At 32.5% G+C, this 27,742-nt stretch overlaps 1 protein-coding gene across 1 annotated transcript; it reads right to left on the bottom strand.

Moving 5' to 3' along the window:
* Window positions 1-205: 205 nt before the first annotated feature.
* On the bottom strand, window positions 206-27,275 carry LOC130662591 (protein O-mannosyl-transferase 1-like). Its single transcript, XM_057461483.1, has 21 exons — window positions 27,152-27,275; window positions 22,207-22,343; window positions 21,286-21,389; window positions 18,239-18,289; window positions 15,546-15,634; window positions 15,372-15,435; window positions 8,973-9,081; window positions 8,640-8,705; window positions 8,042-8,135; window positions 7,318-7,473; window positions 6,631-6,667; window positions 5,985-6,168; window positions 5,271-5,363; window positions 4,984-5,170; window positions 4,783-4,827; window positions 4,628-4,703; window positions 3,633-3,736; window positions 3,358-3,474; window positions 2,529-2,655; window positions 2,122-2,299; window positions 206-1,401 (listed from the first exon to the last, which is right to left on the bottom strand). The coding sequence occupies exons 1-21, from the start codon at window positions 27,266-27,268 to the stop codon at window positions 1,221-1,223; spliced, it is 2,316 nt and encodes a 771-aa protein (XP_057317466.1). The 5' UTR covers window positions 27,269-27,275; the 3' UTR covers window positions 206-1,220.
* Between the last annotated feature and the right edge of the window lie 467 nt (window positions 27,276-27,742).

Below are 27,742 nucleotides of genomic sequence, written 5' to 3'. Positions count from 1 at the left end.
GAATAAAGTCAGTTGGCACAGCTGAAAACCAGAGCAGGCCTGTATCTCAGTTGCTAGCTTTCCCCGACATTCCCGTGACATTATATTCCCTCAAAATGGCAAAAAATTAAAATAGTGTAGCTGTCAGAGTATGGAAACAACCTTGTTTAATCCGTACAATATAATTAGTTAGGAGAAAATTCAAGCAATGAATGCTTAGTCACAGTTTAAAGCGAAAAGTTATATTGAATTAATATTTATCTATTTCTGTAGAATATTTCTTTTTGATATTCTCTGACTGACAACGAAAGTCAGTTCTTTATCTCATATTTTTTAAAAATGACAACTTGACCAAAAATAAATATTCCACCACAATTATTTACAAACACGTAACGTACACCTTATGGGAATTAATTTTCGGAAACTCGCTATGCGCGAAATTCGAGGAATTAATTCTCGCGAAATTTAGATTTTTTTCTTTCTTAAAAAACAATGCACACAAATTCTTCTTTCTCGTTTTTTTAACAATAACTGTCTGTCCCAATTGAAAAATCAAATTAAAAAACGCCATGCAATCATAGTAATAACCCCCGTCCAAGATAATTTAATTACTTTATGCTAACAGGCTGGCAAGGATATTTGAAATTACTCTTCGGAAAAACTGTATGACAGCGCTGTGGAATTTACAACGGGCTCAGTAGATAATAATTGTGAACTTCAACCTCAGCTATCATTAGTTGACGCCTTCCCGATAAAAGCTCAGTATAGTATTCATTTTCAAAAAGTTTAATTTTCGTTGCATGTCAGGACTTGGCAGTTTCGCGAAAACTAGTTCCCTCGAAAAATAATTACATAAGGTACCAATATTGTGAGAAAACATCACTAATGATTCACAGACGAAATCGCGGCAAAAACAAACAAACAAACAAACAAACACAGAAACGAAAACCAAAAAAAAGAAGAAAAAACAGAAACACGGCGAGGGCAATAAATAAGAAAGTGATAAAATGATAATGAATTCATGAACGAAATCGTGATGACAATAGAAAAACAAAACAAACAAATAAACACACACACAATTAATAAAAACAAACAAACAAACAAACAAACAAACAAACAAACACACTGCAATGGTTTAGAACGTGATAATACGCATCGCGATAGTCACTTCTCTAAATAAGTTATATCTACCTAAAATGTAGTAAAATTATAAATTTATATTTTGACGTTAACTTTCATATCTAACTACCAGGATGGATCAAGAAATCCCACGTGGAAAACCATTTTCTTTGCTGCAGTTCTTGACCAGTCAAAGCAGTTGTTCCATAAGACAGGGGAGAGAAATATTTAAATGTCCATATAACAGCAGCGCAGTATAACACGCAGCAACATTTCATAGCAATTTGTAAATATGGAAAATCTCTAAAAGTAAATATGTAATATATCCTAGAATGAAGTAAAAAAGTGAAAAGAAATTGAATTTACTTTAAAAAATAGCTTAATGGTTGTAATTGATGTAAATGTAAATCGTATGTATATATGAATCTCGATTTTTGCTTGCGTCGAATAAGCAGAAAATTTTTAGCATGATAAAAATCTCCACTTTTAATCAAATTGACAAAATTTATCCTCTGAATTTCATATTAACAAAGAGAAGGCTACAAAATTTTTTAGCCTTTTTTAGCTTTCTTTATCTCGAATAAATTTATCGTTTACTTTCTTAGTACTGGAATGATGAAGTAAGATAACAGACCGTTGAAACTGCAAAATATAAATCCTAAGACAAAATAAACAATCTTAATTGATGCTCTTAATTAAGGTGCATAGTTTTAAAATTTCTGCAATTTAAGAAGCCTTTAAAATTCTCAGAGAAAATATTAAAAATCGTATAAAGACTGTTTCACAATTTCGAAGATTTTGAGAAAACTTTAGGAAAGCCTTTTCTGACATAATGGTGAAATTTTTTCAAAACGTGATCACAAAAAATAAGTACGTTAAAAGAAAAGCAACGTATATCACAGAAAAAAGATTTTAAAAGAACCAATATTTCGGGTGTGACCACTCAGTAGTTAAACGCTTAACTGCCTAGTAAACCATTAGGCGAATTACGACGCCTAATTGTTAATCAGATGCCACACTTACCCGAATAAAATTTTATGGAAATGATCAGCTAACACGGGGATAAGTATGATCTTGAATAACAGCGATGATAAATAATGATGCACAAAAAGTGTTCGTTCAACCGGGAAAAATGGAATGTAATTGATAACATAACCACCAACCAACAGATAACCGATTATAACATATAAATTCCATTCCTCTATTGAAAGAATTAGGCAATAAAGAGTTCCGTATTATGCAATCCCCTATTCATACTTATATTCGCGCTTAGTATTTTATGCGGAACACAAAATTTCGCGTGCGCCAAATTTTGCGCAAGATTACTTTACCCAGTTTTTACCACATTTTATTAAAAGCAAACAAAAGAAACGTATGGCCTGTATTTTTACATGCAGGTGTGAGCGAAAAATAAACAAAAAATTCCATACCGTAAGTAATATCGTGAATTTTTCTTCTTCTTCGCAGAAGGTACATTAAAAATAGTAACATGTAAAAGAACACTGCCATGGAGCCCACCCACCATATTAGAGGGTTACCAATGCAAAATATTTGCTTCTAAAGAGAAAAAATAACCAATTCAATTGCTGTGGTTGATCTTAAAGATTACATCCCGCAAAAAAAAATAAAAAATTGTCTATAAATCTTTTTTAGTTTTTTGAAAAATCTCAATCAGTTCTTAAAATTTTTAGCTTTTTTTATGAGTTATGATAATTATGCTAATTAATACATGACATCCTGGATTAGAGAAAAATGTGGTGATGTAAATATGTTATCACCTATCCAGTTTGATATTTTAAACATATTTACATGAATATAAAGTTTCTGAGCATCTAATTGATAATACCTAACTCCGCAAAATTAGCTAGACTTTTTTCTCAAACCAATTGTGACTTTTCGTAGACAACTTTTCAAGCTATTTCATAGAAAATCAACTTTTCAGTTAGCTTCAAAACATCGATGGATAAAATCGTTAAATCATAAGAAAAATATTATCAGAGGTAACATGTGTGACTGTCCGAAACTGATGTAGCTTATTGGTCTTCTTCCGGTCCCAAAATGGGTTAAAGGCTCAGGATCTTCTCAAAAAGCGAAGATCCCACAGTAGTGAAATACAAACAACCGGTTTTATCACAATTTTTTTGCTCAATGTTCAAAAATTACAAAGATTACGGGGGACGCCCATCAGTAAAAGTAAATAGATCACTGCATGAGAAAAATTCAGTGCTGAAACTAACTAACAACAGGAGAAGTACTTACATTATCGTTTTGATCAATCCAGTAAGCAACACCACGTCTCATTATAGGCCATTCAGTTGGACGAGATGCAAAATTATGTTCTTGTACCAACTCACTGTTAGCTTTTAACATTCGAACCTACCCACCAAAAGCACAAAATAATTGTCACTTTGATGAAACAAGAATTGCGAAAAAGTTCATGTTTAACATACTAAACACAAAGTTTAAACGCATTTACTCCATTATTTTCTCTTTAATATTGATTTTTTGGCAATAAAACATTGAAATGTGCTAACCTGTAGTTCCCAGAACTTTCCCCAAAATGACAAATCGTTGATTGCAGTAATATCACTGCCGTTCGACAATATCTCTTTCGCTTCTTCCTCTGTGATATTTTCGGCTACAAAAAGTCAAATACAAAACACTTTAGCCTAGCGAAACTAAATGTTGTGTGTTGTTATTTCTTATAAACTAGAAGGATGGAGAAAAAGAAGGAGACAGATTTTGGATTTTTTTTTTAATTTAACTCGTCTTCGAAATGATGTTTTAAGTGGAGATGATTTATCTTTGTACTGCTATGTAGGTAGTATAGCAAGGCTTTGCAAAGTTGGCAGAGGGAGGCCGTTGTGCTTCGACCAATAAAAGATACTAATCATGGTGCGTTGACCAGTTATATTAAGAGTGTCCCACATAGACAACCCGCGCTGCATGTTGGGAAAAAGTAAATTTAGCGACTGAAAGAGCTTCTAATTCTTTTAAAATGGAAAACAATACAAAAATAAAAAGATTTATGTTGCATAAAAAAAGATGCACATGCTTCTCTTCTCAACCTCCTAGGTTAAACTATAAATTCAGCTTTGTAGTTTCTTTTAAATTGACATAAAAATCTCACATACAAAGAACTCCATTAAAGAAATGTAAACTACAAGAGGACTGACCCAATTCAATTATTATACCCGGTATACCGATTTTAAGGACATCTAATCCGGGCACCCGAAATATAGACGCAGTTTTAAAAAAACTGAAAAATGCTTCATTTCTTTCTGTTAAGATATTTTTAAGGTTTTAGTTATAAAAAGCATATATTTTATTAAGACAAACTTATGTATACACAGAAGGATAACAATAATACATATTTTAATTCATGTATTTCTGCACACTTTTTAAGAACAACGCTTTGTTCAAACAAACGTCAGCAGGGTTCCCCACCACAGCTACCGAGGCCTAAAATAATTATTTGGATCAGCCCCAGAGACCAATATATATTATTACAAAATAAATAAACTCTCACGTATTGTTAGATTTTGGTTGTGTTCCTCCACGTTGAAAATGGATTCTTGCGTATTAATCATTCTATCTGTGCCCACCTGAAATAAAATTGCTGGAGAAGTAACCGGCCGAATCTAAACGTTTGGACTACTCTAAGAAACTCTCTTTTTATCATACCTCAAACTGGTGAAAACCCCATTCCGGTAGAACCTCTCCTGACACCTGTAAAACAAAAAATGTTGTATCGTCTCTTTAGTTTGAAAAGATTCAAATGATTAGAAATATAAACCGCAAGGTCAACAAAAACTTGGCGATACTTTACAGAACAAACAAGTCAAAGTAATGTACTATTTGCACACTAAACAGAGATTGACATACCCTTAAAGAGGCAGACGTGTTTACATGCACCAATCGAATCTGTGATTCGATTGCTTTCCACAAACCGCTCGGATCTGGGTTGACAATCTCTAAACGCCACCCAAACTGCCCATCCATGGATACATTATGATCTACATATCCAGATACTTCCATAAGCTGGGGATTCAAGGGAGCTGCTACATCGTGGCTGAGAAACAAAACATTAAAAAGGTAAACACAAGGAGACCTGAAAGAAGGCTTATTATCTCGCAACGATTATCAAATCAAAATCTGGTTGTTTTATTTACCTGTTCAATCCACGACCAGTTGTTCCATGCACTAGATGTATGATGTCGCCATTTTTAACAAATACTGGCGGGAAATTAACTTTAAGATCATCGCTAAAGAAGAAAAAGACAGGAACACGTAAATTTAACACGCACACGTTCTATTCTTATAACTATGAAACAGTCCTAATAATTACAGAATAAAGACCTACTTTGAAACCATTTTGTTCGTCTTATTTGCTTAGCTCATGCAGAACTACCTCAATACGGGTAGCGAAATAAAATTTTGCGAAATGGGTTAAGGGCGGGAAACATCGATAGGTAGTTTTGAAAGTCAATAACAACATTCATTGATTTTGACTCGATGTATTGAAAGAAGTTTTAGAAACTTTCTTATGATCAAATACGGAAAAAAATCTTAAAGTTTAAAGAAACGCAAACAAGGACTGGAAGAATAACTCTCGCAGAACGCGTTCTGCATGAAGTTTTAGATTTGCGTGTTCGCTTAACGAAAATACATAGTGCGAAAGCGTCCGTTAGTAAAATATATATGACTTCCTTGTCCTAAGGACCACGTTTGTCAACTTCCCGAATTAAAAAAAATAACAGGTAATTAAAAATTTCATCTGTCAGAAACATAATTTGGTATAAAAATTCACTTAAATAAATCTCTTTAAACAAAACAATAAATACACATTTAAAAGAATACAATAATTACGAAAAAAAGTTGTTAACCTTTCTGCACTCTTTACAATCCACCAGTTATTGATATCTTTGAATGAATAACATGTTACTTGTTGCTGCGCACTGCTACCACGCCCATCAGGATATTTGACAGGATATAGATCTTCATGTGAATGGAGCCAGCATTGTTTTGAATGCGTGTTCCGTAGGGTTATTTGTGAACCGTACGAAACAACTAAAAAAAAAAATAATTCTGGTTGAATAGATTCTGGTCGAATAGATTCTGGTCGTACAAATCTGCAGTCCAGGTAGCAAACTTATTAGAATGTGTTTTACAGAAAAGAATGTTGCCTATTCTTTCGGTTCCCTTTACAAAACGCCTTTTGTTTATTCAAAAAAAGGGGCCAGTATTAATTGACCAGTGAAGTTTGAAATATGAAAAGAGAGAGTTCAAGTAAAAAAACAAAAACGAATTGCAACTGCTGGAACAAATGTTTAAATCACACATATACATCTCAGTGTGCCATGTTGGTTTACTCTTTCCTTTCAAAGGCAGACATTTTTAATAGTACTTTAAAAAAGTTTGACTTTCCAGTCAGGTTCGATCCAAAGTGGCCATTTAACTGAAGATTGGAACAAAAGCAACCGGGGCGTTTAATTGATAGTACCATAACCTTTAAATCTGTTTCAAACAAACCTTCTGCTTGGTGTTTTGTTATAGCTTCAAGTCCACCCTACAAAATTAAAATAGGTATCAAAACTCTCTTAAATCAGTTTACATTGGCACCGTAAATACTCAATTAATAAGGACAGGGGGGCTCAATCAAATGGGTGGGGGGACATACTAGAATGGGAGAGGGGGTTAACAAAACAGCAACTTTTATGACTCTCATTTTAAAATTTATTAATGCAACATTACAGACCAATAACTTGGGAAAATGTTAACCATATTAAAAAAAATCACAAAAAAAGGATTAGATACTATGGGGGACTCCTTAAAAGCTTAAGTTAATACTTTTGTCAATTAGAAATTCTATCTATCCTGAAAGCTTATTGGAAGGGAAAACATATTTGTAAGGGGGGGTCACCAGTTTGGTCTTGACCATCAATAAGACCAATCACAAGGCCCAAGTTTTGCTAATGACCAATCCAAGATCTTCGCGGCTTCGACACGCCAACATAGAAAACATGCAGCGGTCGGGCTACGCTGACGAAGGTCATTTTGGTTTGTGAGTGGTTTATGAGATTCAGAGAAATCTTTTTGTCCAGAAGACTCTTTTTGAACAGGAAACTTCAAATCGAATATTTACAATTTAAATAATAGAAATCGAAGAACAGGAGAGATTTCATATTTCACCGATATTCATAAATTCGATTATCTTACATGCAGAGTCCTTTGAAATGCACTTGACATCATGTTATCATGAGGACCAGATTTGTATAGCACAGCAAACATTACATAAAACTGTAGTAGGTACAATAACATTGGTAACACGATCAAACACATCCCTCTTGCAATGATATGCTTGTAGACAGATCTCTAAAGAAAACTTCGTTGTTACCTAAGGCACCAAATACAAGTTGAACTACAAACTTTCATTTTGATGTGTAGCTTGATGTGATTTTGATTGGTACAAATAATACCCAATAAAAAAAAAAGAAAATTGCAGCCTCATATTCACGTTTAGTCACATGATTAATTGTTGACGTCAGCAAAAAGTCTTACTATTATTCTTTTGAGTGAGCAATCACAGCCTTTTTATTGTTTCAGTCTTTCCGCCTTATCAGGGCGCCGAAAAGATTTTGCTTTAAAATTGAAAGGAAAGACAATAATACATGAAGCATAAACTTGAAAATATCGAACTTAAAGCTGTCAGAACATCACAAAACCGAAAAATGGACAAAAATATAAAAATAACTGGGCGTAATGAGGATGCAACTCGTTATGGCCCATTATAGTGGGAAAAAATAACAGAAAATACCATTTTGTCGCCCTAAAAACAAGGGCGTGAAATGCCACCTGCCCGTTATTCTTTTTCATCTTTATTATAGGTTTAAAGTGAGTAGTGCAAAAATTAAAAGAGAAAAAAACTAGGGAACGATCTTACCGCTGGTACTGTGATATCACCGATCAACATCCACAATTCAAAAGCTGCTATACCACCAATAAGAATGACAGTCAGAAATCCATTGTATTTGATACTACAAAAGAAAAGTGAGAATCTGTGTGAGTAATATAAAAGAGATTTAAGACATTTACAAATAAGTCTCAAATAATGCAAATTAGTGATAGAAAATTCAATTCACGAAAATTGATCTTTGCAAACTTGCTAGGAAATGACTTTTTCTCTAAAACTAACTGAAAATTAATTTTTTTTTGAAAAACAGAGAACTTTTCAGGTTTATTCTCTACTTTTTCTCTTTTGTGGTTAAGAAAAAAAAATTGCCAGGCTGTAACATGAGCAAGTTTAATTAAAGGTTACTTTGTTTTAATAAATAGGTCTAAAATAAAATAAAGTTGCGAAAAAATATTAGGCTTGTGAAAATAGATTTTCACAAAAAACCTTAAAATGGTTAATTCGCGAAGAAAAATATTCGCCAAATATCTTGACATGACTAATTCGTAAAAATAATCTTCGCGAAACGTATTTTCTTGGATCTCGTAAAACATTAACTTAAGACGATGTGTTGTCTGAACAAACTTACCTGACTGTTGCAGTGATTGATACTCCCAAACAGATCAAATATATCCACCAATATAAAGTAAATGGCCTAAACAACAATGAAATGTCATACAACAGAAATACACCTTGGTGATTTCTAAACGACTTTTAAAGAATCGTTTTATCATCTTTATCATTTTATGAGAGTGTTTAAAAATTTTAATAAACAAGACTATCAGCCCTATAGAAAAGGCTATAAAAGTTCAACATCATTTTTCACCACAGCTAACCTTTAAAGGAGCAACAATGCAACCAGACATTTATGTAAATAAGATAAGGAGGAGGAGATTGTCCATTAGGATAACTAAAAACAAACCTGTAATATTGTTTCACAAACTTGATGTAGGAGCAGATTGAAAATGCAATGAAGAACAACATTGGACTATCAAGTAAGATAAATCGGGATTGCACCAAAATCATATTTTCTAAATACAGAAGAAGAAAGTTTTAAAAACATTAAGAAACTCTTGAAGGCCCAAGGATTTTGCATTCTCATAAGTCAGAATAAAAAAACTTTAATTTATGAACAAAAATATCAAAATCTTTGTACCAGCAAGCATGTACTAGAGTATGTACACTGTACTAACGTTTATGACAAAAAAGTGCGTTCATAAAAATTATTAAGGCCAAGATTATGATGTCACAAACATGTTCGGCATGATTTTTTTATTCTCTATGAGAATTTTTGTTGGAAATGGAGCACTATGGGCATGTCTACTCATCGATAGACTACTGTGGACATGCCTATAATAGATATTAACCAAGGAGAAATCCTAGGCTTGTTTAGGCTTTCCAGTCTCAAAAAGTAACACAACCATAGCAAAAAACAGCTTGTCCGCCGTATAAAAACGTGTGAACACAACATTTTACTAAGAGTAAAACTAGGGAACATTCATACTTTTATTCTGTTTTTAGGGTTTTTCTCCAGAAAATGGTGAATAATCAAGGTTTTCAAGGGTTGATCTGATTTTATAGGTTTTCAAGGTCAGGTAGGCATCCTGTGCAAACATTCAATTGATTCTGCCTTTTTTGTGTAAAAATAAAATAAAATGCTTCATGGCAGGTTTATATTTATTAAAATATATATCTTTCTTTATAAATTTTGTTATTATTATTACTATAATTCGAGATATTTACACAGGGTATAGCTACTTCAATATTGGGAATCAACGTGACGACAATCAACGTTATCAACGTGAGTCCTGTGTTCTGAATGCATGCATGGGTATACACCGGAAATACCTACCCAATTTCCCTTACATTGCATGGTTTGACCCGTGTGGTGAAGGCACTTGCTAAACATGCCTGCGCTGTGGACCAAACCACATACCTTGTGATTACTAAGCAAACTCCATAACCACAAGGCCATGCGCCCTTAAATGGATATAAAGTTAACATTTTCTACTTACACAAATTTAAATAACAATGAAAATGTTCAAATATTTTACAACTTCTGAAAAAGAAATCGAAGTTTGCAGCGGTTGGTTATTTTGTGATGGTTTTTATTACGACATATTGGTTTGACATCTTTTTAGTTTATTTACATCCTCGTGTATTTATGGACTTGAATGCGTTTATATACATTATAATATTAACAATAAATGCTTGCAACAAATCAGTTATTTTTAAAATTTATACAAATGTAAAACGGTTGCTTTGCATTAAAAATTATGAAAACTAAAGCGAAACGACAAGAACAACCAAAAATAATTTGGGTACTTCACCAAATAATTTATTTTTTAAGTTGTTTATAGTGAAATGCGTAGGCAACAGGATATGGGAGATTACTGTTTAATCAAGAACGTAAACAAAACTTCAAGTATTTAAACTTCACTTCCTATAATATTTTTTTTGCAAATATATTACATCAAAAGAATGCTTTTACCATAATTTGTTGTCTGTTTATATTACAAAACGTTTTTTTATGAAAATTAGAAAAGTAAATTATTTATTAGCATAAAACGAAACCTTTTAAACTCTAGCAAAATAACATGTCTAATGCCATGTTACACGATGTATACTGTTATGAATGATTTTCAAGAAAAATGTGTTATGTGATATTTGGAGGTTTAACATATGTTTCCATCATTCTCTTTTCCATATTTTTATTGGTATTTAGGATGATTTTTATTCCAACTATTTTTCATGCTCAAGCGTATTTTTGATTTCAACATTTCGTCATGGAAATGCTCTGGTTAATTTTCACTTTATATTTTTAATTGTTCTTTATCGAAATTTAAACGGTTTCTTTTGCTGCAGTTTGTTTTGTCTCAACAACAGCAAAATTTAAGAAATTTTTTTTTGGTGGTTTAAGGACTAAAATTGTATTTAGTTACGTAGGATATGTGTCATATCATTCCAGTGTCTGTGTTTCATTAAATTATTTGAGAAAAAGCTAACCAATCCTTTGTGCCCTGTTTCTGCATTGGTAAAGCTTTGTTTTCATTACCCAGAATTGTGATTGGCTAAGCTTGAAAAGAGTATTTTCACAATTGCAAAGTAGTTACAATCGACAAGTAGAATGATCCAATTATATCTGTTTGAATAACAACTTTGCATTCCCATATTGATAAAAAATATATGCAAGTGTGAAGATAGTTTGAAAAACAATTCACATTTAGCACATATTTTTTTTTTTATAATAAGAATTTATTAGAACAAAACATGGTGATATCACCTATGAAATCCAAAAATGTGCTACCTAACGATGAACTTTTAAGCATGATGGCCTAATACTAAACCATTACTAGGTAACACAGTTGTCCAGGAGTTCCTAACCAGTGAGAAGTTGCAAATGTTCAAGTTTTGGTAGGCTTAATTTACGTAAGTATTATATATTGTTATTAAAAAAACACAACAGAAGTAGTTAACAGTTAGTTATAAATAATTACTGGAAAAAAGAATGGAGAACAACACATTGCTAAATCAGAGCATCGTGGAAAAGCCAACATTTACAAAGATCTTGAGCCTGATGACTGCAAATTATGACATCATCTCTGAAACTACCAAATACCTAATTATTATCACAAGCTTCATTGTGTGTATCATATCATACTTGTTATATGCAATTGTCTGTTATTTGATACTAACACGAAAAAAACTTCAAACCAGAGCAAATTTTGTGACAAGTATGCTATTTGTTAGCGGTGCTATTCTTGGAGTCATAATAATACCTATGATTATTGCTGGGTTGCTGTGTACCAAGATACGAAAATCTGAATCCTATCGAGCAGCTGAGTCATATTTATTAATCACTTACGTTATAGCCAACATTAAAAGTATAAGTATAATATCTCTAGTTACAGCAACGCACATAAGGACTCAAAGACATGTAAAAAAAAAGTATATAATATACAGTATGTTATATTCTTGTGCAAGTGCTTTGTTATTTCCCGGTGTTCTAGCATATATTGGCTTACACTATGGCCTTAAAGCGCTTGGTTTGACTTTAGCATGTGGAATAGCTTTATCATTTGCCACTTTGTATGCTTCATATGGATTTGTAAGACATGAAGTAAAGAAATTGAGGAAAAGATTAAGTTTTACTGATAACCAAACGCACAATAGTACGTATAAGAAAAAGGTAAAAAAAACTATTGATCGCATTCTATTTGCTTTCATTGTAACAAACATTTCTTTCTTTGTCCGAGGTGTGGTATTGATTTATAAATCATTTAACAAGGAAGTTGGAATTAAATATAAAATGGAACTCTCATATTTTAATATAGCCGCATACTTGATAATGACACTTAGTATTGTGATCAATCCACTGATATATTTTTACACTCAGTCTGATTTAAGAAAGGAAGTAAGAAAACTTTGGATATACAAGCGTACATTTTTTAAAGAGTCAACTGACAACACCAGCAGTAGAATATAGTACAACGCGAAACAAATTTCTTTGGTTAACATTTGACAATTTTGTGCATATAGTACCAGCATAGCACTGTAAAGTTACCTTTAATGAAACAGCATAATACTAAAATATTTAAAGATAATAGAGAAACTTTTTTTGATCTCTCAAACTGTAAAACATAAGTAATCATGTTAAATCATGCTGACATGTAAAAATTAACTGATTCTATGCAAATAGCTTTTTCCAAACAACATTGACAACAATTACAAAAAAATTGATGTTCTATGATTTGAAATAGTTTTTAACGTCAAAGCATTTAACTGCCTCCATCGCATATGAGTTGTGTATATGAATTACAGCTTTCACTATAATGACCACCACTGTCTGAATGAACAGGGGTGGTCAAAAACTTTATTCAATATTCCATTTCTGTTCCAATACTCAGGTTTGCAGATTTTCATGATTTCAAACTGCACCAGCCTTATAAACGAATTTAAGATGATTCTTTAGTATAAAAAAGGAGAAAAGAAAAAAAGGACTGTTCTTTTCTCACTAAGTATGTGTCGTAAAATCTATATTCCCCACTTTTTTAGGGTTGTAATTATAAAGTAAAGTACAATAACGAATATAAAAAAGATTAAAAAAATAGGAAGTATTTTATTTGGAAATTAAACATGTTTTTTATTAACACATGGAAAATAACTAACAAAAGATAAACCATCGTTTTTGTGCAAAACTGTCTGTGTATGGGAATTTCCTTGTTGACTAGAAAAAATAAGATTGATAATAAGCAGATTTTTAAGCTAAGTTAATATTCCAAACTATTCTACGGCGTGTCGAATCAAAAAAAAAAACTAATTCCTACTTCGTGACATTAAAATGAATAAATTATTTCTAAACAAAAACAAAACTTTTATTTATTGTAATTTTCTAAATAGTGGTTAATGTCAGGGACTGGATCATTTTTATCAATTGAAAAAGGTTTATTGCAATACGTTAAAGAATATTGTAATACAAGATCTTGACTAATCTAAAATTTCCATTACAATTAAACAGCGTGAAACACAGGCCTTTTCTATTTACACAAATGGTTATTATATATAAAAAGCTGTACAAAAGTCAAACACCCACATCGAAGTCAATCAATATAGGATGAAGAAATGGTGTCTGTAAAAGCGTTTGACTGTTACCTAAAATTTTACTGGTATAAATAGTTATAAATAAAAATATTACACACAAAGAATTTTTAACTCAGGATGATCAATTACAACATGGAAAGTAAGAATTTCACAACATCGAGTAACACAGAAAATTTGACTTTCGCAAAGACTTTAATCATGATCACTCCATTTTACGATGTCTACTCTGATAGTGCTAAATATATAGTTATTATTGTGAGCTTAATTGTGTGTATCACATCACACATATTATATACAACTGTTTTTTATTTGATACTAACACGAAAAAAACTTCAAACCAGAGCAAATTTTGTGACGAGTATGTTATTCGTTAGCGGTGCTATTCTTGGTTTTGTAGCAATTCCTATGATTATAGCTGAGTTGCTTAGTACACAGTTACAAAGAACTGAATCATACCATGCAGCTAGATCATATTTATTGATACTTTATGCTGCTGCAAATACTGGAAGTGTTGTCATGATATCTCTAATAACAGCAATTCGATTGCGCATACAAAGGCCTGTTAAAAAGAGATATATTGCATACGGCATGACAATAGTGGCCGCACTTTCCCTATCCTTTCCATGTGTTTTAGCTTGCACTGCTTTATATCTTGGTTCAAAACCACTTGGTTTACTGACAGCAGGTGCCACAGCTTTAGCATTTATTATATTATGTGCATCATATAAATTTGTAAGACACGAGGTGAAAAAATCAAAGAAACGACTGCATTTTACAGACAGTCAGATACATTCTATCAATTATGACAAGAAGGTAAAAAAGACTATCGATCGTATCCTAATCTCTTTCATGTTTACGAACATTTGCTTGTTTGCTAGAGGTTTGGTATTGACATATCAGTCATTTAATGAGGAATTTGGAATTAAATATGAAAGAGAGCTTATGCATTTTGACACAGTTACTTACTTGGTAATGATACTTGGTATTGTTATCAATCCACTGATATATTTTTACACTCAGTCTGATTTAATAAAGGAAGTAAGGACGCTTTGGGTTTACCAGTTTGTATTTTCAACACACTGAATCAGTTGAAATCCCAGATAGATATCATCTGAAGTTGGATGTTAAAAACATTTGACTTACATTAATAACACTGATTCATCAATCATTTCAATTATCTTTGTCATAATCTCTAACTTACACACTTTTTGTTATTGACAAATTCCTTTAACACACCAGTACAAAAACATTGTTGACACTTATTGACTACTTATGACAATATTCCGTTCAAGAAATAATGGAGAAACTGTTCTTTATTAGTATTATATGTTTCCCTGCTGTATACCTTATTAAATACATTTTTTCTTTTTTTTTTAATTTAAGAGCTTTTCTAATGATTTTTTATACTACTCGCTTAACCTACTTTTAAATGTATCGCTAAATTTTTTTAGCAAGGTGGTTTTTCTAAGCTATGCTATTTGTGTGATTGAAAATGTGCGAAAGAAAAGGGGAAGGGAAAGGGGCAGATTTCAGACGGCTACTTTGATGTTCTTAAGATGGCCCCTATCTCAAAATGGAATGTTTGTAATACATGTAAACAATTCGAAAATACTTTTTTCAAATTAAGCAATGAAGTAACTTTGTGTCATTTGATGATTGCTATAAATTTAAAATAAAATGTTTCAACAAGTTGAAAATAAAAAAAATCTGAACCACTTACCAAAACAAATCAACAAACCACCAAACACAGCAAACCAGTACGAACATCCAAGCTCAAGAATTATCTAATAAAATAAACATCCTTTAAAAACTCGAGAAACAAACCAAAAAATATTGGTTGGTGTTAACAAGAAAGTTGAATAGTAGGAATAATACGAAAAAAATATCTGCAAACCTCATAAACTGTTGGTACTAGTAGGATACCAAATATAGCAGGTACTAGTCGTAAATAGTAAACATGTTGCATTTGATCAGCAGGAATAACTAAAAATTATAATGAATTATATGATCATCATCATTCTCGGCTTAACGTCCGTTTTCCATGCTAGCATGGGTTGGAAGGGGTATATTAATGACCCTCTTTGAATCTGATGTAGACTGTGTTAGATCTAAACTCAACTTCCTCTGTATCAAGTCTGTCCTTATAACCTGCCAAGTCTTTCTCGGTCTTCCTCTGGGCTTTGCCCCAGGAACTATCAAGTCTCTACACTTTCTTACCCAATTATCCCCCTCCATTCTTTCCAAGTGCCCCAGCCAATTCAATCTTCTTATCTGGATAACATCTTTAATTCTACGGATACTTAGCCTGCTTCTTAGCTCATCTGAACTCTTTCTGTCTATCAGACTGGCGTTACACATCCACCTAACCATTCTCATATTATTCCTTTCTAAACGGTCAAGATCTTCTTGCTTCACTGCCCATGTCACACTACCGTACAACATAACACTTCTTACACAGGCTTCATACAACCTACCTTTTAACTCAATTGACTCTGCTAGTCAACAAAGAAATTAACTCTCTGAACTTTTTCCAACCAGAACCTATCCTGCAAGTAACACTTCTTCCAACACCCCCTTTACTGCCCAACATATCAGCTAAGTAACAGAAGTTCTCAACTAACTCTAACGAGCCACTGTTGTACATCATTGAAGCTGGAAATACTTCATTCTCTTTAATCTCACCTTTGCAACGCTTGCATACAAACTGAATGTCAGCTCTCAACCTTCAACCAATACTACTGCACTTCTTATGTACCCAATGCTTGCAAGTCTGACAAAAAATTGAGTTACTACCAACCCCTTTCCTGCAAACTCCACAAGGCCACTTTCCAACTACAAGGTCACACTTGGCTGCAATGCTACTAATCATGACTTTAGACTTTGCTGTGTTCACCCTTAGCCCTTTCTCTCCTAGTCCTTTCTTCCACTTCTCAAACTTTTCAACTAATTCTTCCATCAACTCTGCTATGAGAACCAAGTCATCTGCATACAATAACTGACATGGACAACCTGTTCTGAACTCCATCGACAGCGCTTCTAAGACTAGCACAAACAACAAAGGACTTAGTACAGAACCCTGATGTACACCAACAATTACACTAAATTTATCACTAAGTGAATCGTTAATCCTGACACGACTTCTAGCATTGCTGTACATAGACTGTACCATCGTAACTAGACACTCATCCACACCTAACTTTCTCATAGCCCACCAAATAACTTAACATGGCACTCCATCAAAAGCTTTCTCTAAATCTACAAAGGCAAATTAGAGATTTCCTAAATACTTTTCCTGAAGCTGTCTGAGTAAAAATATTGCATCTGTAGTGCCACACCCTGGAACAAAACCAAATTCGCATCTTATCTATATCAATTATTTCTCTAAGTAACTTATTAATCACCCTTTCAATAACTTTCATTACTTGATCAACCAACTTCAAACCTCTATAGTTACCTCTTTCTAATGCATCACCCTCGCCCTTGAAACAATTGACTATTACACTTGACTGCCACTCACTCGGAATAGAACCATCCTTTATAATCTGATTAGCAAGACTTGTAATAAGCTCAACTCCAATATATCCAGATGCTTTTACCATTTCTGCAACAATACCTGATACTTCTGCAGCCTTGCCAATCTTCAATTTCCTAATAACCTCCACTACCCATTCTGTCTTGATCTGCATAGCTGGCCCTTCTACAACATCATCATCAGACAAATTATCCTCATCCCAATCAAACTGTGCTAGCCAAAACACCTTCATCATTAAGTATACACTTCGCACCTACAACATCTTAATTAGTCTTCTTCATTTGCTTTGCATCTTGAATACCTTATTGCGCTGGTCTTCCCTTTTACCACAACTGCAAATCTGTTTCTCTCTGCTTCTGATTTTGCCTTATACACTGCTGTACAAGCACAACGCTTAGCTTCTAAGTAAATATTTTTACTACCACCTGACTTCCACTCTTTTCAAAGTTTCCTCTTTCCCTTTATACACTGGTCACCCTCATTATTCCACCACCAGGTCTGTCTATGTCTAGCTGGTCCTTTCGTCCACCCAAAGGTATCATCAGAATTTTCTATAAGACAATTCTTCAAAGTAGTTCAAGTACTTTCAACATTGTCACTATCACACTGACCATTGTGGGCTAACTGCTAAACTTTTGCACTAAATTTTCTTGCTACAATCTCTTCCTTTAGCTTCCTTCAGCTTCCTAAAACATTTATTCGAAACAGATTGCGTATCACAATTCGCAATTCTTTTTTTTGCATATCAAATTTACCTAGACTAAACATAAAATTCGCAAATCGAAAGTTAATTACCTTAAAAATATATCACATTTTCATTAAAAATAATAGTAAAGTTCGTTTCGTTACATTAACACACCATCATATATAACTGAAACAACGCCATATTTTGTTCTAAAACCATCAAAACGCGATTGTATGAAAATTAAACAACGGCGTATTTTGTTTAACAAAAACTTCATGGGTGAAAAGGTTATCACAGGTCAGTTTTAATATTTTAATTTGAAGCCTGCAGCAGTCAAGTAAAGCAGATCTCTATAGTGTTACATAATTACCTTGTCCAATTTCATTGAATTCAAATGTGCCATCATAACCAGTCAAGTATGCTAAAAAGAAGTAATTTTTCTTTCATTTTAAGTAATAATGTGGATATGGAAAGTAGTCTACAAAACCTAAATTATTTATTTGAGAAATGCTAAGTGAGTGTGAGGCTACTTTGGAAAATAATAATTTGATTTGTTGTCTTTTTGGAAAGCTACTAAGTCAGGGATTATGGCTATTTACGAATATTTTCGATATTGTCATCAATGACAAAAAATTTAAGAAAAAAAAGCAAAGACAAACATTTTTTCTTTGACTAATTTCAGAAAATTTGCTACTCCATTGAGACTCCATTCAAGAAAAAAGTTAAAAAAAAACTAAGATGTTAAAAAATAATATTTTTGAAATTACAGGTTTTAAAATTTGATTTATGTGTTTGAGGGAGTATTGTGTTCGCAATATTTAACTACTTTTTTCTATATATTTATTCCTTTAATAGCAACTAGTATATAGCAACCAGCATACATCATTTTTTATTATTGCATAAGAATGTCTAGATTAGGATACCATCCCTAATTTTTTATTGTCGCTTAGTAGCAAAGCATACAAAAAGTGCTAAAAAGAAGATGCTATTTTCAGAAATTTAATCCCTATATCTTAGTACATTTTTGTTTACATGCAAGCACTGGTATGACATATCCGAAATTGTGGACCTCATATTATGTTACAATTGGGGAATGGTTTAATCACCTTGGATTTGTCATATTTTGGAACTTCGTAGAATTTTGTTACAAAATATGTTATATATAAGTATAAGCAAACACCCCAATAAAAGCTGCAAAGCTCAAGTCTATTCTAGCATCTTTTTTAGGGTTTGATACAGAGAACAGGGGTTCAAAGTCTAATTTGCCCTACCACAATAAAAAATTAAAAGGCGGTATCATAACTTAAAAACTGCAAGTTAAATTAAAGTATTCAAATCAATTATGTTTTTAGTGTTTAAAACACCATGTTGTTTTCCATGTTTAATGTTTTGCTGGAATAACAACATAGTACTTACTTACAGTGGTAAATATCTTTTGTTTTAAACGTTTATTGGTAAAATTTAGGTGTAGTTTAGGTAAAATTTATTTATATATTTATATTCATTTTAATTTTGTGATTGTAATTAAAAAATAAATATATTCCTAAATTGTTGTCATTGGCATGGAAGGATGAAGTAATTAATAAGTTTGAAAGTCGATATATACATATATAATCATCTTGCACATTTGCTACAAGGCATTTGACAAAACGCCTTTCCCTAATTCATCTGTAGCCATTTATAAGCAAGCCTAAAGTATAATTGCATTTGCAAAAAAGTTTGTCTCTCTTTCTTGTTGACTTTATCTTCTTCTTCAATATCTCCAATTTATTTGAAAACAAACAATTATAAATGTTATATATTTAAACTTCCACTTGGCACTTGTTTGTAACACAGAACTCGTTTCACAGCACGTCTAACTTCTCTATTTCTCAAGACATATACAAAGGGATCCAAAATTAAGTTGAAAAAAAACCAAAAGAATATCAAATCCTGAACTAGTTGATTATAGATAACATTAAGTTGGTCTAGCATATCCAAAACCAATACAGGCAACCAACATGCAGTATGAACACCAACAATTGTGAAACAAAGATAAAATGATTTATGTTTTTGCTGCTGTTTCTCGATTTTTTTCTTTCTTTTTTCATCCGTTAATGGAATTGCTGTTTTGGCAATACTCTGTACTTGTTTACGCACCACACAAAAGAGGTACGAATTTTCCAGTAGAAGAAAAATAATTGAAAAACAAGTTACGAGAACAAACACAAGGCTGGCTACGCTTCCAACTGCAGTGGAAATGAACACAAATGAAATTGGAGGTATCCATGTCACAAAGAGAGCTAAGCAAGTGACTTTTTTAGATATTTTCATGTAGAGAAATGGATAATGTATAGCAGAGAAGCGATCTGTTGTTACGAGCATTAAGTTGCAGAATAAAGCTAAAACAGCTGATGTTATGTAATCAACTGTTTGCTGTTCAAATTCTTCCAGCGTTAATTCTTCGGGTGGAAAAGAAAATCGAATACATATGCAGCCCATTATAGAGCTAGCCAAAAAGAAACTTAACAAAAACAAATTGCTTTGACATCTTCTTAACTTTTGTGTTAGCAATATGAGCACAACAAGGAAAATATTCCCAATAACAGCAGCAACTCCTTCCACCATGAACACTTCCCTTGGTAGTGTTGTTGTACTTGTTGTTTTATTGTTATGTGTCACGGTAATATGTCTAATTAGAACATTACTCTGAAGGTTATTCGTGTCATTGCCCATCATCATTGTTAGACACTGCACAAGACTGGAACAAATGAGGAAAAATACAGCACTTTCTATAAACTTGGTAGGAAGAAAACCTGGATCATGCCACAATAACATAGTCAAAACAACTCAAGGTGGTAAACAGAGTATAATAAAGGTTATCTATTAATCATTCAGTTACAAAACCTAATGGATATTTCTTATGCGATAAAGGCATTATTAATTGGACAATAATTTATAGTTATAACAGAACAGAGCAAGAACATGATGATTTATAAGAGCCAATATGTTAAAGATTAACAAAAGATTAGATTAAAAAAAAACAAATAAAGTTACTTCACAGCATAAAAAGAACATATGGCTTCAGCTTGACGGTTAAAAAGAAATAAACTACTATCTAGTTATGTATATAATAGTAAAAATTTCATGTATAACTTTTTTTTAAATAGAAAATACATAGTGTAAATTAAATAATGTATAATTTTTTTTAAATAGTGATTGTTATCAGCAGGCATAGAAACACAAAAAGTAACAAAAATTATGACAATCTCTTATTTCTTGTGCTAGAGCTGTCTTTTGAGACAGCTTCTTATATATCTTTGCTAGTCGATAAGCCTGACATACTTTAGGCAGAAAAATGCAAAAAAAAAAAAAATTGCTGAGACTGTTGTTTCCCTATGTAACTCTTTGGAACTGTTAAATAGTTAAATTTCTTACCTGCTAAAGCCAAGAGTAACTTCCCCAAAGGAGGGTGGACATCAAAAAAAAATCTGTTTTGCATAAAATATGAAGTAAATCTTCCAAAATGCACCTCATCGAAACTATGCAGATAAAAATACAATACTGTAAATAAGACTTTTTTGACAACTGGTAAAAATAATAAATTTTAATATGAAATACAAAACATGTGATCACAATAAAGGCGAAAATAGCTGAAAAAGAGGTCATGCAAAATATCATTATTAGACAAACACGGGCTGCTTAATGGCACTTGGTAGTGGGTTTAAAAAATAGTTATATTTAACTAAACAATATTTGAAAATATATGTTTTAAAATTTGTTTGTTGAAGGGGTTACAAAACCGTTCAAGTAACTCTCAGTTATTGATACTCTCCTTAAATCCATGTGTTAAAATCTTCTGAAAAAAACCCTGATTATTGCATAAACTTACTATTTTTAAATTGGTGTATTCTTTATTTTTGAACAGTAAAATATGGTTTGAAAAATATTGAATATCAAGAGAAAAGAAAGTTCAGAATAGAACTAGCTCAAAGTTTAAAACTCTTTCTGACAAATTAATTAAAAGCCAGTAGGTGTTTATATTGATTATAAGGATGCCAAATATTGTATTTCACTTTTTTTCATTTTAAGTTTTTTGTCATTTGAGGTGTCAAGTTGATTTAAGATGTTGCTTCCACCCTCAGCGCACATAAACTTTTTTACAGCCATTAGTTTCACTTTGGTGTATTTGTTAAAGCTAAAATCGAAATCTATTTTTAGCCCCCTTAATTTCAATGCTTAAAGCATATTTTTTAAATTTGTTTTTGTTTTTTCTGGTGAGGTGGCATTGAGAAGAATTGGAATTAAAAGAGAGAAAATGTGTTCAACAGTTACAGAAGAAGTGGTATAAATACTTACACTACATGGCTAGGTTTTGATAAATTGTATAATCTCAGTGCAGAAGCCAAGCCAATTAGAAACAACCATGTTATGTCTATCTCTGGTGTGTAAACAGGAACCTCGATTTTGTTTGAAAGTTTGAATACTGGATCATCCTACAAAAATATTAAACAAAAACCATCATAGAATAAGCTTGATGTGTCCTGAAGTATATATATTTTAACTTCATCCTTGCTTGCGTATTCTTGACGTGACTAAAAGCCACTCACAAATACAATAAAGAGGAAAAGGAAACAAAGCAAGATGGCAACTCTGGCAGTAAAAACATTGTTTTTAACAATAATAGTGACAACAATAACTTGTTTAAGTACAATTGCATTATATTATAAAGAACAGCCTGTTAGAAATTTTTCGTATGATGTCATTTTTGTTGTTTAAATTCTAAGTCTATGATGTTATTGATAATTTTAAAGCTTATGAATAAATAAGTGTTCAGAATGCAACACTGCCACACACAACACTAAACACACAAAAAAAGTTGCCCTAAATCACGGTGGCTACACCTAATAAAATTTTTAAAATAACCTGAGAAATTAAAGGCCCTTAGCAATCTCCTAGCATCATACATTTACACCCTTAAATGTATCAGTATGCAATAATTCCTAAAGCTTAGACCTCAGACGTTACCCCATCCTATACATTTACAAAATTTTGGATTGTGCCAATTCTGAGTTCATCAAAATTCATGATATCACAACACAGGTCAAGGTTTGGGGTGTACAATATTAGATGGCTTTACTTTTCATTGTCGGCCATAGGGTCTCTTTTGTAGCTACTTCAAATTTTTCACTCAGCTGCAGAGGGTTAAGGGTTAAAAATTCCAGTGCAGAGAACCTTATGCCATGACTATGGAAATGGGAGGTATAAATTAAAACGAGTTAAAGGTAACTGAAATAGTTGGAAAGCCACTGGTAAAATCACTTGTTATGGCCGTTGTTGTATCTTGTTTTCTTCTCTACACTCTATATTCACTAGATACATATTATATCAGGTAATATACCTCTATAAATAAAAAGCACAACAGGAATATTGTGGAATATGGTGGACTATATAAGCCATATATAGCGATATATACAACATTTATGCTTTAAGATCCTCCTTTAAATATACCATTGGATAAAACAAACCCTGAACCAAACATATATTGCAGAAATTATAAGCATCAAATGTGCATATATATATATATATGTTATAAATATGTTTTTGTTTCCATTTTTAAACATAGATGTTATGGATATACAATTTGCTTTTATTGTCTCTCAATTACTCCTTTTCATTGGACAATGCATATGTACATAGAAAAGTTGATATTCTTTTGCAATAATGGATAAACTGGTTCCTCCAGTGTAATAGATTTTGGAATAAAAAAAATGAGTGCAGCCTCCAGCACATGCCTTTTATTAGCAGAATCAGTAAAAATCTTTTTTGTTATCTGTGGAATTAGTCATTAAATACAAAACAAACCTAATTATATTAATATGCAACTAGACAGACTGAAGAATAGTTTGTCGCCATGAAGGCTTCCTCGATAGATCCTTTTTGTTAATTCGCTTCAGCAAGTTTTCATGTTATGTAATTTCCAAAGTCGAAGACCTTACGGCTAAAAATGCAAACAACGGAGTTCATATTTAGTATTTTTTTTTTTAGCTAGCTGAATTTTACATGGCTATCCTCACAAATATTGAAAAGGATATACCCTGTCTATTACTTCAAGGAGGGGTCATACCTCAAATGGTGAGTCCAAGAGATTGCTCATTTTGAGCTATTTGCAGACCCAATTAGGGTCCTCCTCTATCAAACATCTCCCTCCAAAATCTAACGGCCCACACAATGTGTCATCTCCTTAATTTACCTCACATGGCTTGGGGGTTAACCCGGGGCTATGGTAATATTCAGCTAGCTATATTGAATCACCACCGAGGGAAATAGAAGCCAGTCTTCCCATACAAAATGCGAAAGTTATGCATGCATACAACTAAGCTATGGGCCATCAAAATAATGTTTGAAATGTAGCTTAATAGTTAGGGACAACTGCAAATTAGACTATCTGCTACATAGGCTATGATAGACAAATTAGGCAAACTTTATCTCATACAGTCCAGTCCAGATGTTAGCGTACATGTACGCTTAAGTATCACAACTTTTTCTCGGAGGCTGTAGTTTTGTGTCTTTTGTTCTTATTAATTATCTTGTAAGTCTTGTAAGTCATTAACTTGCGAGTAATAAACAAAAGATTTTTATAGAAAACATAGCTTATTATAGCTGCGCATAACTATTGTATAGTGTTAACATAACTATTCCTAATAGCATAATTGCAAATTTTATCAACTCTATCAATGTGACACGAAGAGCCATTGCTTAATAGTTTTAATATATAAAAAATTTGCGTGGAAACTAAATAAACTAGCAAGAAGGTATTGTTGGTTGCATGGGTTAAATAAAGCTTTTAAGCAATACAAATAACTATATTTTAACAAAGATTGAAACTTTAATTGTGATAGAAAAGCTTTTTTAGATCGCGTTTTAAAAGTTTAAGAACCAAAAGGGACGATAGAAATGTTTTTTTACATCGCGTTTTGGAAGTTTAAAGAACAAAAAAACGGCCATAGAAATGTTTTTCTAGGTCGCGTTTTAAATATATTAAGAACGAAAAACGGTGATAGAAATGTTTTTTGGATGGCATTTTAAAAATTTAAGAACAAACAACTATTTCATAGATGACTTTTACATTGTAATTCCAGATTCGCCACCTAAACCAGTTTTGCCATCTACATCAACACCTATACAGCAACTTGAATCAACCTTTTCAATTCATCAACCACCATCTCTGTTTATCTCAAACCATCATTTGAATATGCTGCCTTACATTTCACCTTATCCACAGCATGGCGGTTTTCTCCTCCACACCAACCATTTTCTCTACAGCACCAGCCATTCTCTGCACCACACCAACCATTTTCTATTCATCCACAGCACAGTTTCAATTATATTCCTTCCAACTCATATTTGGCCGACGACGTCATCTTGTATGCGTGCAATCAATGTGGTGGCAAAATAGGAAATTTTGTGACAAGACTATTTTCACCGTAGAAAAAAAAGTTTTTGGTATGAACAAAATAGTGAACGGTAAACAAGTTCAAAAAGAACCTTTAGACAGGGAAAAAAATCGAGTATATTAAGCAGATTGTTTTTCAGTATTTTGATATTTCAAAAACTAACCAAAAATTGACTTGGGTCAACGCAGTTAATGCTATAAATACGTATTTGCGATGCCCGAAACTAAATAACAGTGACTTTGTAATTTTATAGCTCTTTTTTTATCAATACTTTTTTAAGTTTGTAGTAACTCTTTTTCCAAGATTTATTTTTCAGAAAAAATCATGTGTTTTTAACTGTGTATCTTTTTATTCTTACCAGAACAAAATGTTCCCACAAAAACATGTTTTTAACTGTGTATATTTTTATTCTTACCTGAACAAAATGTTCCCACAACAAGCGTTTTCACCTTTTATGCGCGTTGGAAGTTATATTTTTAGACTCTTTCTTCGGTATTAAAATTTAAAATAAAATGTACTCAAAATGAGTGTTTTATCTTTCCAGAACGCCAAAAGTTATATTTTTTGGTTTTTTCTTTCTTTGGTATTCAAATTTAATTTGTTTTTCGAAATCTTATCATGAAGGGAAAAGTCCCAAACGTAGTTTGCGTTGTTAAACGTTGCTTTTTATAAAAAGAACTTTTAAAAGTTTCAAATATTGCTAAAAGTTTTAAAAGTAGGATTAGTTTTTTTTAAACATTAGATCATTGGATTTGTTGTTTTTTAAAAGGGCTTGTGTTTTTTAAATATATGGAGATTAAAAAAATAAAAATTCAATGGCCTTCGTGTTTAATTCTTTCTCGCGCAGAGTATTGTTTATACACAATGTTTCTTGCTATTCTTTTGTTTTTAACACGAAACAATTTTTTCGCGCAATTTGAAAGGAACTCGCTATCCTATTGTTTTTTTGAATAAAAGAAAATTATTTTTGCAAGTTGAACATATGCGTACGCTACCCTAAGCAAAGATGACTAAGTCAGCAAGTAGCGCGACCAACAAAGATTGCACAGATATCATCAACTGAATTTTTTTATGTCCTTACTAGACTAATTATCTCCAAGTTACGCTATTAAAAATCTCCTAATTTAAAGACTATAGCTTATTTGGGAGAAATAGTCTAATACGCCTTTACGATAATTTAATTTTACATGCGTTCCTACCGTTCTCCATCAATTTCAATATCGGAAGAAAGGAGGTAAAAAACATGTTTTTACAAGAGTTTGTCAGAGACGAAAGAGTGTTTTCTTCAGTTTTTTAACTTCCTACGTATTAATTTCTTTCAAATTTTTAGAAAACGGTAATAATAATAAGATACAAAAAAAAAATCGGGCATTGTTCGGGTCTATGCGGGGTTTTTTGGGCAAATACTCAAAAAGTCGATCTCGCCCGAAAACGTCCACACTTTTTACATTGTATGCGACTTATAGGCACCCTCAAAGTCTTATAAAAAGATGATGTTTACCTCCTCCGATTGCAAAATGGGCTGCGATGGAGTGTTAGTTTTCCCGAATTATCGTAAAGGGGTGTCAGTTGTCCTTACTCCTAGTAAGCTATACAGAAAATTTCTCAAACAATTAATGATGATTTCTGTCCCTTTCATTGGGCACTTGGGCATTTTGTTAAACGTCCCTAAAAACCACATTATTTTAGTCTGTTTAGCTGAGTGATTATTTGCCTTTAGATCTGCATTTGTTATTTGTCCCTCACCCTAAGGAATGTAAAGCTAGCTATAGCTATGTCGCATCCAGTTGCGCAGGTAGAGAACACATCATATTTCCTTTTCCTGCATTTTCAATTCTTAAACACACCTTTGAGTCACTTCTTGTATCTCCAGATGACTTTGTTGCGTCTTTACCCATATCGTGCGTGGAAGAACACTTTCTATTTTCATTCTCCATACTCGCGTTCGTGGCAGCCATGTTCATGGAAACGATTTACAAAGTCTGACTTATCGAGAATATGTAAACAAATAGGTGATATCTGTTTATTAGCCGGACAAGCTCGTATCTTTTAAGTTCGAGCGCAACGTAGCCCCCAGGGTTCTTTTACGCTAATATAATTCTTTAACGGGACGGCTCCGTCAGAATATCATGAATATCATGAATGTAGGAGAGGCTTTGGGACAAGGTTGATTTAAGCGAGGAATTTTCTAATCTTTCCGTAACCAGACCAAAACATAAGTATTTTTTTTTACCCACACTCTGGTGTAATAACCGTCGTTGTAACGAAAGTAAATAAAATCAAACGTCTCTCGCAGAGGTAGTTTAACCTTGATTTTTAACCATTCATCCTGAAGAAAAATCCTATACAAGAATTCGTCGTGGATTTGCTACGATTGCGGCACGACTGCAACATGTTGTTCAGTTTTGTGCATGTAAATGTATATTAGCTTTAACATG

This window comes from Hydractinia symbiolongicarpus, chromosome 10, assembly GCF_029227915.1.
Source record: "Hydractinia symbiolongicarpus strain clone_291-10 chromosome 10, HSymV2.1, whole genome shotgun sequence".
Taxonomy (NCBI): domain Eukaryota; kingdom Metazoa; phylum Cnidaria; class Hydrozoa; order Anthoathecata; family Hydractiniidae; genus Hydractinia; species Hydractinia symbiolongicarpus.
Note: the sequence above shows the minus strand (reverse complement) of the source record. Positions and strands in the feature narration are given on the sequence as shown.

Excerpts from the sequence above, each read along its gene's own strand:
- LOC130662591 (XM_057461483.1), bottom strand. The coding sequence starts at position 27,268 with ATGAACATGGCTGCCACGAACGCGAGTATGGAGAATGAAAATAGAAAG. Across the intron at positions 18,290-21,285 it reads GTTACTCTTGGCTTTAGCAG|CATACTTGACTGGTTATGAT; the intron begins GTAAGAAATTTA and ends ACTTCTTTTTAG. Across the intron at positions 15,635-18,238 it reads ATTCAATGAAATTGGACAAG|TTATTCCTGCTGATCAAATG; the intron begins GTAATTATGTAA and ends TATAATTTTTAG.